The sequence below is a fragment of the Mytilus trossulus genome, chromosome 6 (assembly GCF_036588685.1).
Source record: "Mytilus trossulus isolate FHL-02 chromosome 6, PNRI_Mtr1.1.1.hap1, whole genome shotgun sequence".
NCBI classification, from domain to species: domain Eukaryota; kingdom Metazoa; phylum Mollusca; class Bivalvia; order Mytilida; family Mytilidae; genus Mytilus; species Mytilus trossulus.
Window position 1 is genome coordinate 1,411,231 of NC_086378.1, and position 13,209 is coordinate 1,424,439.

General features: G+C 33.7%; 2 protein-coding genes across 2 annotated transcripts; both read left to right on the top strand.

Moving 5' to 3' along the window:
* Positions 1–3,338: 3,338 nt before the first annotated feature.
* Positions 3,339–5,028, top strand: LOC134722252 (transcription intermediary factor 1-alpha-like). Its single transcript, XM_063585862.1, has one exon. It carries the CDS (start codon positions 3,382–3,384, stop codon positions 5,026–5,028), a length of 1,647 nt encoding a protein of 548 aa, XP_063441932.1. The 5' UTR covers positions 3,339–3,381.
* Positions 5,029–9,876: 4,848 nt separating this feature from the next.
* On the top strand, positions 9,877–11,509 carry LOC134722253 (tripartite motif-containing protein 59-like). Its single transcript, XM_063585863.1, has 2 exons — positions 9,877–10,237; positions 10,275–11,509. The coding sequence occupies exons 1-2, from the start codon at positions 9,877–9,879 to the stop codon at positions 11,507–11,509; spliced, it is 1,596 nt and encodes a 531-aa protein (XP_063441933.1).
* Positions 11,510–13,209: the final 1,700 nt, after the last annotated feature.

Consider the following 13,209-nt stretch of genomic DNA (forward strand, 5'->3'; position numbering starts at 1 on the left):
CCATGTCTTAACTATCAACAAAAAAAAACCCGACAAATTATATACGCTTAATATAAGCACGTCCTACAAGAGGTACAAGTTAACCCATACTCAGGGCTCCAAATATCAAACAATCTGAAATGGAGCATCCACATAAACAACATCAGCAAGAAAGCTAACGCCACCCTGGGCTTTCTTAGGAGAAACTTGAGAACTGTACCAAAGGCATGTAGGAAGGTAGCATACATATCCCTAGTAAGATCGACAATGGAATATCGCGCGACAATCTGGAACCCATATATGGAAGTGAAAGCGTAGTTAGGTCGCGGTGAGAACGTGATTGTCATAGTAAGGTCGTCATAACGTCGATGTGAGATCGTAGCGCAGTATCTCCGAATAGAATCACGCTTTCGCTATGCTCTTACTTCGATGGTACAGCGATCTTTGCGATCTCACTACGATCTTAGTGCGCTCTCACTACGCTTCTACTACGACCTGATTTCGCCACGACCGCACCACGATTGTTTTGAACATGTTCATCACGATCTTGAAGACTTCACCACGACCGTGATACGACCTTACGGCAATCTACACGATCGTACTACGATATTCAAAATTTGCATTGTTTTCACAGATCGTAGAGCGATTGTGGCCTAGTGGGACTGCGGTATTTTTAAATGTATTTGAATAATTTTTGAACTTGGCGACATTTTTTATATTGTACATAAATAAAATTGATCATGTCAATCCGCTACAAATTAAAATGTCCGGAAACAATAAACAGTAAAGGAAATTAACGTTTATCCGGGTGTCTCTCCTCAAAGGTCATTATCTATGTTCTTGAAGTATGTACACCGTAAAAATAAATAATATGTAAATATCCGGAAGAGGATCAATCCATCTATAACATGGTTTCAAGCAAACCAAATTTTAATTCCGTATAGGATTCAGAAAAATGTCCATTAATATGCAGTCTAGTGTCTTCTATGTGAATGTTGTGATGTTATACTACTGTTTCAGAAAAGGGGGAAGGTTTGGTACCATTAACGTTAAATCCCGCTGCAATTGTTTGCATCTGTCCTTAGTCAGGAATCTGATGTTCAGTGGTTGTCGTTTGTGTATGTGGTTCATAAGTGTTTCTCGTTTTTTATATAGATTATACCGTTGGGTTTTCCGTTTGAATGGTTTTACACTAGTATTTTTTTGGGCCCTTTATAGCTTGCTGTTCGTGTGAGCCTAGGCTCCGCGTTGGAGACCATACCTTGACCTATAATGGTTTACTTTTATAAATTTTGACTTGGATGGAGAGCTGTCTTATTGACACTCATACCACATCTTTCTATATTTATTGTCTGTTAAACACAACACATTCTTAAACAAAACTGTTAGTGAAAGGCTTTCTAATAGTCGACTATACTTGAAAACGGAACTATCGGATCGGAGTACACTACAAGTGGAGTATATGGACTATTGTTATAAAAAGGGAAAAACAATAGTTTTAGACCAAAGTAAAATCTACTAGTTACACGTATAATGAGCATAATTTGAACGAAGCAATATCTTCAAACAAATGATATTTATCAATAATACTGTGTTTTATCGTAAGGAGCAAGACTTAAAAAATAGTAGCACAGAAGACAAATAATAAAATGTTGCACTAATTGAACCAATAAAAACCCAGTGCTTTTTCAAATATTCCAAGTGCTAATAGTTTACAAAAACATTACTATGTATAAAAAGTAAAATCACAAAAATACTGAAGTCAGAGGAAAATCAATACGGAAAGTCCATAATCATATGGCAAAATCAAATAACAAAACGCATCAAAAACGAATAGACAAGAACTGTCATATTCCTGACTTGGTACAGGTATTTTCAAATGTAGAAAATGGTGGATTAAACCTGGTTCTATAGCGCTAACCCTCTCTCTTTAATAACAGTCTCATCAAATTCCGTTATATTTACATGATGCGTTAAATAAACAGTCACAATTAATAAAATAGTCAAAATATGGGTACATCAGTCATCATCGCATAACAATTTTAAAAACATCTATCTACGAACACATGGATTGACTTGAGTGTCTGATGTCATAAAATTTGTATACGTCACATACATTTGTCGTTCATTGTGCATACGAACAGTTTTAAAATTTACATAGGCAATGTAAGCATACAGAGTTAAAAAATCAAAAGTATGTAATAACAAATTACAGAAATAGACCGAGATTTAAACTAGTCCAAAAGTTATAGGTAGAATTTATGAGAATCCAAAAATAGTTAATTCCACTACGCGATTGAATGATTTTGACGTTTGTGGTTCAACGTATATAGTAATTCATAATAGAAATATATCATAATGACATATAATAGACCAAAATAATACTGACGGGATCTGTTAAAGTACAGAGTCACGTAATAAGAACAAAAGAAGTAAAAAGAGTCGCATATACAAAACAAACCACAAAAAAAATGAAAGTCAATACACACACATTGACGAGATGTATAAGTACCGAAATGACTATAACATTCCCCAAAACGAGAGCATCGAAAGTAGTTGTTAGTGTATAGATATTTTTTAAGTTTTCAGAGTGTTTAAAGAATGGTTTGCGTTATAAATTCGATTAAGTTAGTAAACAAAAGAAGTATAGTTTAATGAAAGTGTGGACTGTCAAATAATTTTCAGAAATTGAATCATACACTTCTTTTAAAAAATAAAATCAGAAAGTCCATAATCAAATGGCAAAATCAAAAGGTCAAACATAACAATGGACAAAACCTTTCATATTCCTGACTTGGTAAATGCGTTTTTGCGTTGATTTTCAACAAACAATCGGCATTCATATGGGGACCAATAATGCTCATCTTCTTGCCTACTTGTTTCTAAATTCATATAAGTGTGACTTCAACCATTGTCAAATAGGAACCTTTTTAGGAAGAAAGAAAAGAAATTGGCAGCATCACTTAACTTCACTTTCCACTATATATATGACGATAGGTCGATAACAAAACTTTACGACGAAAGAGAAGATATTATTAGCTTCCTAAGCATCAACATTACATCTCTATATAACCAGGTGAGGATTCAAGTGAGGGCGTGGCGTACTTGCGTTCCATCTAAAATTGGCAAAGCATGTTTTTTTTTCTCAGCTTGAATAAGAATATTTCGATAATTTTGGTAAATGTGGTCATTTTTATATAAAATGTGTCACTCAATATCAATATAGGATCTCGATATATAGGATTGGGTTAAAGTAATAAATGATAAGTTCATTTTATTGAATCTATAAGCACACCGAGATAACTACATCAGCCTGTTATGATATCTGTAAAGCACTATCAGCAGATTGGTATAAATAGATTCGCATATTACTTCCTTGTGCAAAGGGCGTTTATAAGGAAAATGGCGACGTCTATTGACAGTCATGTCGTTGACATAACTACGTGTGCAATTTGTCTGGAGAAACTTAACACTCCAAAGTATTTACCGTGCTTGCATACATTTTGTGAAAGTTGCCTACGGACATACATAACTGCTATATTTGAGAAAGAGCACAAACAAAGTATTGAATGTCCGGTTTGTAGGACTGAAGTAATTGTACCGAAGGAAATCAATGCATCTGAAGAATGGGCCAAACTGCTACCATTGAATTTCCTTATCGTTGGACTATTGGAAAAAGAGAAAGTCGAGAATCCACAAAAACAATGTATGGTATGTGAACGAATGGAAACAAAATCGGAGGCAAGTTTTATTTGTATTGATTGTTCTGATTTATTATGTTCAAACTGTAAAAAACACCACAAAGCGAACAAATTGACGTGTGACCACGAAATGAGACAAATTAATGAACTGTCATCGGTCTCTGAATGCTTGAAAACTTTTAAAAACCTTTGTTCTGAACATAAAGGAGAAGAGCTTAAATTATTTTGTGTCGACCATCAGACTCCATGCTGTTCAATGTGTGTATCAATCAATCATCGCCGATGTGAAAAAGTTCTTTCCATAGAAGATGCTGCGAAGGAATACGCGACAACTGACAAAGTTACAGATCTGAGAACCCAACTTAGCGAAGTTGATGATGATATAAAAGCAATCATAAAAGATCGAGCATCTGCAAAGCAAAACATAGACAAGGAGCATAAAGAAAAACAAAATGACCTTGAGACTATATTCAGTGACCTTGTGGCTAAAATAAATCATCTCAAAGTCAAACGAGAAGCAGAACTTTTGAAAATATACAACGAGGCAAAAGAAACGATAGACACTTCTATTATAATCTTTCAAAATAAACAAAAAAATATAGAAAATGAAAAACAGATTCTAGATGCAGCCGTAAACATGGTAAACATGGCATCCAATGTTCAAGTTATGATAGTAGTCGAAAAGCTGAAGAAACACTTGGAGGAACATAAACAATTGATTCAAACCAAGGCTAAAGAAAATGTTAATTATGAACTTTCACTGAAAAATGTAGAAAATATTTCAAAATTAGCTGAAAAAATGGAGAATGAGTGTCAGATTGCATGCAAAGAAACAAACGCATGTATTGAATTGAGTAGCATGACTGTAACGCCTTATGTCTCTGAAATATTTAGCGTCTGTCGTTTACAAACAGAAAGTCGTTTTAGTTGGGGGTCGTGTAGTGGTAAAAAAGACGCTATTTGTTTTTCGGTATCAAAGGAAATAGAACTATGCGGATTTCTATCATATGTATGTTGCGATGGATTATCGTCATGTGATGTGACCGCTTCAGTTAGAGACGATACAACTGATCTTGTTATAGTGTCAAACACTATAGACAGTAAACTAGCTGAAAATAAAAGGGTTAAAATTGAATTTACAAAACCAGTAAAACTATTAGCTAATAATAAATACCATGTTGTTGTAGTGATTAAAGGTCCAGATTGCTATTATGGGATCGGAGGGAAATCTGTAGTAGACAGTAATGATGTAGTGTTTACTTTTAGTCAGTCTGAGTTTAGTGATAATGGAACAAGTACCAACTCAGGTCAAATTCCTGGATTTTTATTCAAAATTCCTAAGGAATAATGAAAGTTTTATTAAAAGCTAGTCTTAAGGGCATATGATATAGTTTTGACCCCGCGGTAATTGTATACGAACATTTAAATACAAGCTATTTTTTTTTTATCTAATCAGGTGAAATATATCAAGTTAATGACAATATTTGTCAGAATTTAACATAAATGATATCATTGCTAAATATTAGTCTGCTTCAAATATTGACTTATCAAGAAATTGACGATGCGGGTTTGTTGAAAACTGAACTAAACAACAAAAATTAAACAGGCACAAGATACTTTATTTCTGGATTGCAACATCAAACCAGCACCTTCAAATGGAGTTGATGTCTGATGCGATAGTTTTACATACTTTTGTTTCCATGATTTGCTTGATTTAGATTTGCAGCTTTTAAGGAAACGAATGAAACAGTGACTCGTATGTGTAAGCTTGAAGTATTTTTTTCTCCAAATATATAAAAGAAGATGTGGTATGATTGCCAATGAGAAAACGATCCACAAAAGACCAAAATGACACAAACATTTACAACTATAGGTCACCGTACGGCCTTCAACAATGAGAAAAGCCCATACCGCATAGTCAGCTATAAAAGGCCCCGATAAGACAATGTAAAACAATTCAAACGAGAAAACTAACGACCTTATTTATGTAAAAAAAATGAACGAAAAACAAATATGTAACACATAAACAAACGACAACCACTGAATTACAGGCTCCTGACTTGAGATCGAAAGTTTTACGCTCGCCATCATGATTTGGCTGACCACCTTTGCAGATCTGTGTCACAGATGACAATAGATATATACCACTTGTTTTTCACATGATACCTTTCAATACTCCCTATAATTGTATCACTTGATTTAAGCTTATGGAATTGAATTTGCCCCGTTTATATTAACTTATCTCCTTTATTGAATGCAATGAAAATACATTATTATTCGACTTGATTAAAACAGATGGTATTCAACGTTAACAAGTAAAAAGTAAAAAAAAAAAAAAAAACTCTGAGGAAAATTCAAAACGGAAAGTCCCTTATTCAAAGTCAAAACCCAAAGCTCAAATACAATAAACCAATGGAGAACATCTGTCATATTCCTGACTTGGAACACGCATTAACGTGACTCGAGATAGATCTGATTTGTTCTAAGGCAACTTATTTCAGTGGTTAACAACATGTTTAACCTTCAGTTGTACCTGTCCGTCAGTGGCAATATTCACCTCATCATGAACTTTTTCCCCATTTTCATTAACGTGCAAATTTTAAAACAAGAAAAAATAAAATCACAAATATACTAAACTCCTAGGAAAATCCATGTATCGTTGTTGTTATTGTCAGTTTTCACTTTTAACAATCTAACGACGGAAGATTGTAATACGTTTCATTTCTATTGCAATACATAGAAAATCAAATTCAATATAAAAAAGAAGATGTGGTATGATTGCCAGTGAGACAACTATCTACAAAAGACCAAAATGACACAAACATTAACAATTATAGGTCACCGTACGGCCTTCAACAATGAGAAAAGCCCATACCGCATATAGTCAGCTATAAAAGGCCCCGATAAGACAACTCTTTTATGTTTATTATAGCAATTTTGGATTGTTCTCTCGGAAATGTTTTCTGTTATTGTCATGTTATTTAGCATTGACGTGGTATGTGTCATAACGTAAACTGCAAGTGAAAACTGCTGTCAACTTTTTGTTTTCAATCATCACTTTTATTCAAATATTGTGTTTACACTATAACAAATATAGTTATCGCTCTTTGATGAGGCAGTTGTTGAACATCAATACGTTCTTCAAAAATAAGCAATTATGATCTCATATTCAGCATGTTAGTGTTATATTTATAACTGATGATGTTCCTGACATGACTTTCTTTTCCCAACCATAGATTAGCTGTATTTGGCAGAATTTTTGAGTCCTCAATGCTATTCAACTTTGTACTTTTATCTGAGCGTCAGTGATGAGTCTTGTGTAGCGAAACGCGCGTGCAGGAAAATTGGTACTGTTAATGTTATTACTAAAACTGAGTCGATGCCTCTGCAGGTGGACTGTTAGTCTCCCAGGGAAATCACCAGCCCAGTAGACAGTACTTCGGTGCTGGCATGAAAATATGGATTTTTTGTGTTATTAAAATTTGCTGTTACAAAATGTTAGAAGTTATTATAAATTGAGGAATGTATCTCCCTCATGCAAAGCTATGATTCCTTCCACATATTTGGCTATATTTTTTTAACCTTCTGGATAATAGCTCATCATCTTTTATATAAGCTTTGGATTTCAAATATTTTTGCTACAAGCATCACTGAAGAGACATGTATTGTTGAAATGCGCATCTGGTGTAGGAAAATTGGTACCGTTAATGTTATAGCGGATGTTTGTAAAAATAGTTTAAATATGTTCGTTATAATAGTAAGTTCGTCAATTTGTGTAATTTGAAGGAATTTTACGATTTTGAAAAAGACATATTTGCTGTATACTTATCTAAATAAGAAAAGATCATAGATTATTTATTCGTAAAAGTTGAAACAAAAAAAACTCCAAATATATTTAAGTCCCACTGGAACGCCTTCTGGCAGACTGGCCGTACAATTATTGATATCGATAGCCGATGACAAACAAAATGAAGTTAAATGATACAGTATTATTATACCGGCATAAGTATTGAGGTTGTCCACACTGTTACGGAAATACCTCTATGTATCCTTCCTTGTATATATTGTTCTTGCAAAAGAAAATACGTCTACAATTACAAAATCAAAAGCTCAAACATATCAAATGAATGGATACCTACTGTAAAATTCCTGACTTGGAACAGCTATATTCAGTTGCATCAAATTCTATTATATTGACAACGATGTATGAACATTCAAACAGACATAAATACAATTATGTGCAGCATAAATGACTTTATTGTACACTGAAAGACTAAATGTTGACTGTATTCAGTCTTGTGTTATTATATTTTGTAAATTTAAGAAATATGTAGAAAATGGTCCATATGTGATTATCTAACTTGAAACTCATTTTTATTTTGTAATTGATAAGGGGGTGCTACTCCAAGCACATGTTTTAATATCCAGCTTCTTTTCCAAATAGCTGCCAAAGGAAGAACACACAGAAATTTTGACATTCAATTTTTATAAAATATTTCAATCCTCTCCCCTTCCTACCTTGAAAAGAGGTTACTTGATTGTTTAATTGAGTGAGGACAAACAGAGCAGTATATGGGGCGTTATCTGCTCCCAAAAGTTGAAATGTTGCACTATTATTCACAAATTTATAGTCAAGGGGAGATAACTCTAAATTGATGGACTTTTCAAAAATTCTATTTCAATAATTGATGACATTTGTCTTTTAATTTATTACATAATATGCTCATTGATTCACACTGTAATAAAAGTATTGTATACTTAAATTCATAATTGGTACTTATAATTGTAGCGTATGCAAATTTTATACATGTATCTTTTGATATGATTGATTTTGAATCATAAACTGTCACATCTTTGGCCTACATCATCATAACATGTGTTAGTTGGTATTTTGACTTTAGCGAACCAAAAAAGGTAAAAATATCAAAAATGGGGGTACAGCAGTCAACATTGTGTTATAATATTAATTACTATAAATACAAACAAATATGAATCCCAACAACAAACTTATTATGACATGTGACATTCAGTCCTTGAAACACAACATACAAAAATTAAACACGAACCAAACAAAAAACCTGAATGATTTCGGGTGCTTTTATGTTGGTAAAAAATAATTCATGTAAATTAAAACCCGATGATTAGAATAATTCGGTAGGTAAAATTCGAGGAAAAAATTATGAGTTTTATGTTTCGACAATCAGAAAATATCCGTCGTCATCTATGAAACACATTCAGTAATGGTCAATCAATCAACTCGTAATTGCGTTGAAGGGATGATTTCAACTTTACAAATTATAACGTTTGGTTTGAAAGTTTACCTGTAATCAGCAACCCTTTTGCATGGACATCATCATACAAAATGCAAGCTCTGACATATCATATCAACGGAGAGATAGTTACTCCTACGCTGACGATTCTAAATGTTGCTACATAGAAATGGAAGGTTACCGATTTGGAAGCTGAAACCATCTCTTTTGTCGCAAAAGTTTGTTCTCAACCACCCCTTGTTGTCATTTTTTTTTAGATATAAGTCAAGATATGAGAAAATCTTTACTATGTCTGTTGAATTCTTTATTTTATTTTCGGTGAGATAGATGTGTTTAATATGGTCACCCATCTGGTAATTACATTCAGTAAAATGAAATCTTATCTATAGCGGAACTATGAAGTCAAAGGATAATGATATATTCTTTTCATTCTTCCTTAGAAGCCCATATCTTAAATATTGAACCACATTGCTAAGATTAACATTTTTAATCTTTTTAAAAAATAATTGATAGATTATAAATTTAATATAGTATATAGTTATCATAGATACCAGGCTTATAATTTAAAACGCCAGACGCGCGTTTCGTCTACATAAGACTCATCAGTGACGCTTAGATCAAAATAGATATATAGCCAAACAAGTACAAGATGAAGAGCATTGAGGACTAAAATTTCCAACACGTTGTGTCAAATTCGGCTAAGGTATGCCTGGAATGAGAACATCCTTAGTATTTCGAAAAATTCATACTATTGTAAACAGGAAGTATCTCATTCAAGAGTGGGTTAATGTTATCAATGATTTATTAAATCTATAAGCAGACATGAGATACCACCATCAGCCTGTAATTTTATGATATTTATGAAGCGCTATCAGCAGATTGGTATACATTGATTTACATTACTTCCTTGTGCAGAAGGTGCTAAAATGGCGACTTCTATTGACAATCATGTCGTTGACATAACTATGTGTGCAATTTGTCTAGAGAAACTTAACACTCCGAAGCATTTACCATGCTTGCATACATTTTGTGAAAGTTGCCTACGGACATATATTACTGCTATATTCGAGAAAGAGCACAAACAAAGTATTGAATGTCCGGTTTGTAGGACTGAAGTTATGGTACCGAACGAAATCAATGCATCTGAAGAATGGGCCAAACTTCTACCATTGAATTTCCTCATCGTTGGACTATTGGAAAAAGAAAGAGTCGAGAGCCCACTAAAACAATGTATGGTATGTGAAAGAATGGAAATGAAATCGGAGGCAGGTTTTATTTGCGTTGATTGTTCTGATTTATTATGTCAAAACTGTAAAAAAACACCACAAAGCCAGCAAAACCTCGTCTGATCACGAAATAAAACAAATTAATGAACTATCATCGGTTTTTGAGTGCTTGAAAACTTTTAAAAACCTTTGTTCTAAACATAAAGGAGAAGAGCTTAAATTATTTTGTGCCGACCATCAGACTCCATGTTGTTCGATGTGTGTATCATTCAATCATCGCCGATGTGAAAATGTTCTTTCCATAGAAGATGCTGCGAAGGAATATTCGACATCTGACGAAGTTAAAGATTTGAGAACCCAACTTAGCCAAGTTGATGATGCTGTCAAAGCAATCATAAAAGACCGAGTATCTGCAAAGGGAAATATAGAGAAGGAATATGAACAAAAGAAAAAAGACCTTCAGATTATTTTTTGTGACCTTATTGCCAAGATAAATGATATCAAAGTCAGACGAGAAGCAGAACTATTGAAAATTCACAATGAGGCAAAAGAAACAATAGACGCTTCTATAACTATCTTTCAAAATAAACAAACAAATATAGAAAATGAAAAACAAATTCTAGATGCAGCCGTAAACATGGCATCCAATGTTCAAGTTATGATAGAAGTTGAAAAGTTGAAGAAACACATAGAAAAACATAAACAATTGATCCAAACCAAGGCTAAAGAGCATCTTGATTATGAATTTTCACTGAAGAATGTAGAAAATATTTCAAAATTAGCTGAACAAATGGAGAATGAGTGTCAGATTACATGTAAAAAGACAAACACATGTATTGAACTGAGCAGCATGACTGTAACGCCTACTTTCTCGGACATATTTAGAGTCTGTCGTTTTGACACAGTTTATAGTGGTTGGACAGTCGGTGGTGTAAAAAAAGACGCTATCTGTTTTTCGGTATCAAAGGAAATAGAACTATGCGGATTTCTATCGTATGTATGTAGTGATGGATCATCGACATGTGCCGTGACCGCTTCAGTTCAACACGAAAACAACGATCTAGTTGTAGTGACGAGCACAATAGAGAGTAAATTGGGTGAAAATAAAATGGTTAGAACTGATTTTCCAACACCAGTTAAGCTTTTAGCCAATAAAAAGTACAATGTTGTTGTAGTGATGAAAGGTCAGTCATATTGTTATGGGGACAATGGGAAACTTGTATTAGACATTAACGATGTTGTGTTTACGTTTGAAAATTCTCCGCTTAGTGAAAATAGCACAGACACGGGACGTGGCCAAATTCCTGGATTTTTATTTAGAATTCCTGTATAAATCTGTTTATTGTTACAAATCGTTCACTTCCAAATTGTGATGTCATAAAAACATAAGTAATAACTCTAGTAGGCTACCTTTTTGTTTATAAGAAATTAATGATGAGAGCCAAAAAATAAACATACCTCGAATAGTTTTATTTTTACCCTAATATTTAACATTACTTCTTATTGTTTATTCAGAGTTTTGATAACAATATGTTTCCAAGGGATGTCTCAAAGGGAAACCTATACTTTTTGGTTATCAAAAGCACAAGTCGAAGACAGACAGACAGCTATAAACCAAAACAACTACACTCAATAGTGAACAATATGCTATTCGAAGGCTAGCGATCATAGATTACGTTTATAAAGTTCTGGCAAAAATATGGAGGCACCGATTTAACACAAAGTACAGCATCTTCAAAACCTTCTGACTTTTAAAATAAAGGCTTAATTCCTGTGTACAAAACTTAGATTTCTTTTCGAAAAAAACATGTATTTTCTTATCCCAGAAATAGATTACCGAAGCCGTCTTTGGCATAACTTTTTTGTTATTTTGGGTCCTCAATGCTGTTCAACTTTGTACTTTGTTTGGCATTATAACTGTTTTGATCCGAGCGTCACCGATGATAATTCTGGTACATTTGATAGCTATTTACACCACTTGGTCGATGCCACTGCTTGTGGACGTTTCGTCCCCGAGGATATCACCAGCCCAGTAGTCCGCACTCCGTAGTTGACATGAATATCAATTATATGGTCATTTTTATAAATTTCCTGTTTAAAAAACTTTGATTTTTTTTGAAAAATCTAAGGATTTTCTTATCCCAGGAATAGATTACCGTAGCCGTATGACGACAAAAAAATCTATTTTTTTCAAATACAGCTATGATAATCTATTGCTGAGGTAGATAAAGTATTTCAAAAATTCAAAGTTTATAAACAGTAAATATATTTTTGACAGCCGGGCATCTATTATAGACAAACTTTACGACAAAAGAGATGATTTCAGCTTTCCAATTGTGAACTTTCCATTTCTAAGTAGCACGATTCCAGCAGCACCTGCATACTGGGTATATATCTCACAATTGATACGATATTCACGTGCTTGAATTTCTTATCATGATTTTCTTGATAGAGGGTTACTGCTCACAAGGGAGCTATTAAACCAAGAGTTCCAAATGGTGAAGATGAAATCATCCCTTCGTAAATTTTACGGACGCCATCACGAGTTGGTTGACCGTTAGGGAATAACCGTTTCACAAATGATATCGGATATGTTCCTTACGTCGTAACTATAATCCCCTTCACTTTCATGAATGTGACCCACCGAATTAGACTATTTATCGGATTCGTAATCACATAAGCAACATGACGGGTCCCACATGTGGAGCAGGATCTGCTTACCCTTCCGGAGTACCCGAGATCACCTCTAGTTTTTGGTGGGGTTTGGTTGTTTATTCTTTAGTTTTCTATGTTGTGTCATGTGTACTATTGTTTTTCTGTTTGTCTTTTTCAATTTTAGCCATGGCGTTGTCAGTTTGTTTTAGATTTATGAGTTTGACTGTCCCTTTGATATCTTTCGTCCCTCTTTTATAGGATTTTCAAAGTTCATTTTACGTCTTTCCCTTTTAATTAGATTTGATTATAAACGGATTGTCTTTAAACAAGTTGATAATGAAACAAATCACAAAAACGAACAATACTTAACCAGTGTAA

Excerpts from the sequence above, each read along its gene's own strand:
- LOC134722252 (XM_063585862.1), top strand. The coding sequence starts at position 3,382 with ATGGCGACGTCTATTGACAGTCATGTCGTTGACATAACTACGTGTGCA.
- LOC134722253 (XM_063585863.1), top strand. The coding sequence starts at position 9,877 with ATGGCGACTTCTATTGACAATCATGTCGTTGACATAACTATGTGTGCA. Across the intron at positions 10,238-10,274 it reads AGGTTTTATTTGCGTTGATT|ACAAAGCCAGCAAAACCTCG; the intron begins GTTCTGATTTAT and ends TAAAAAAACACC.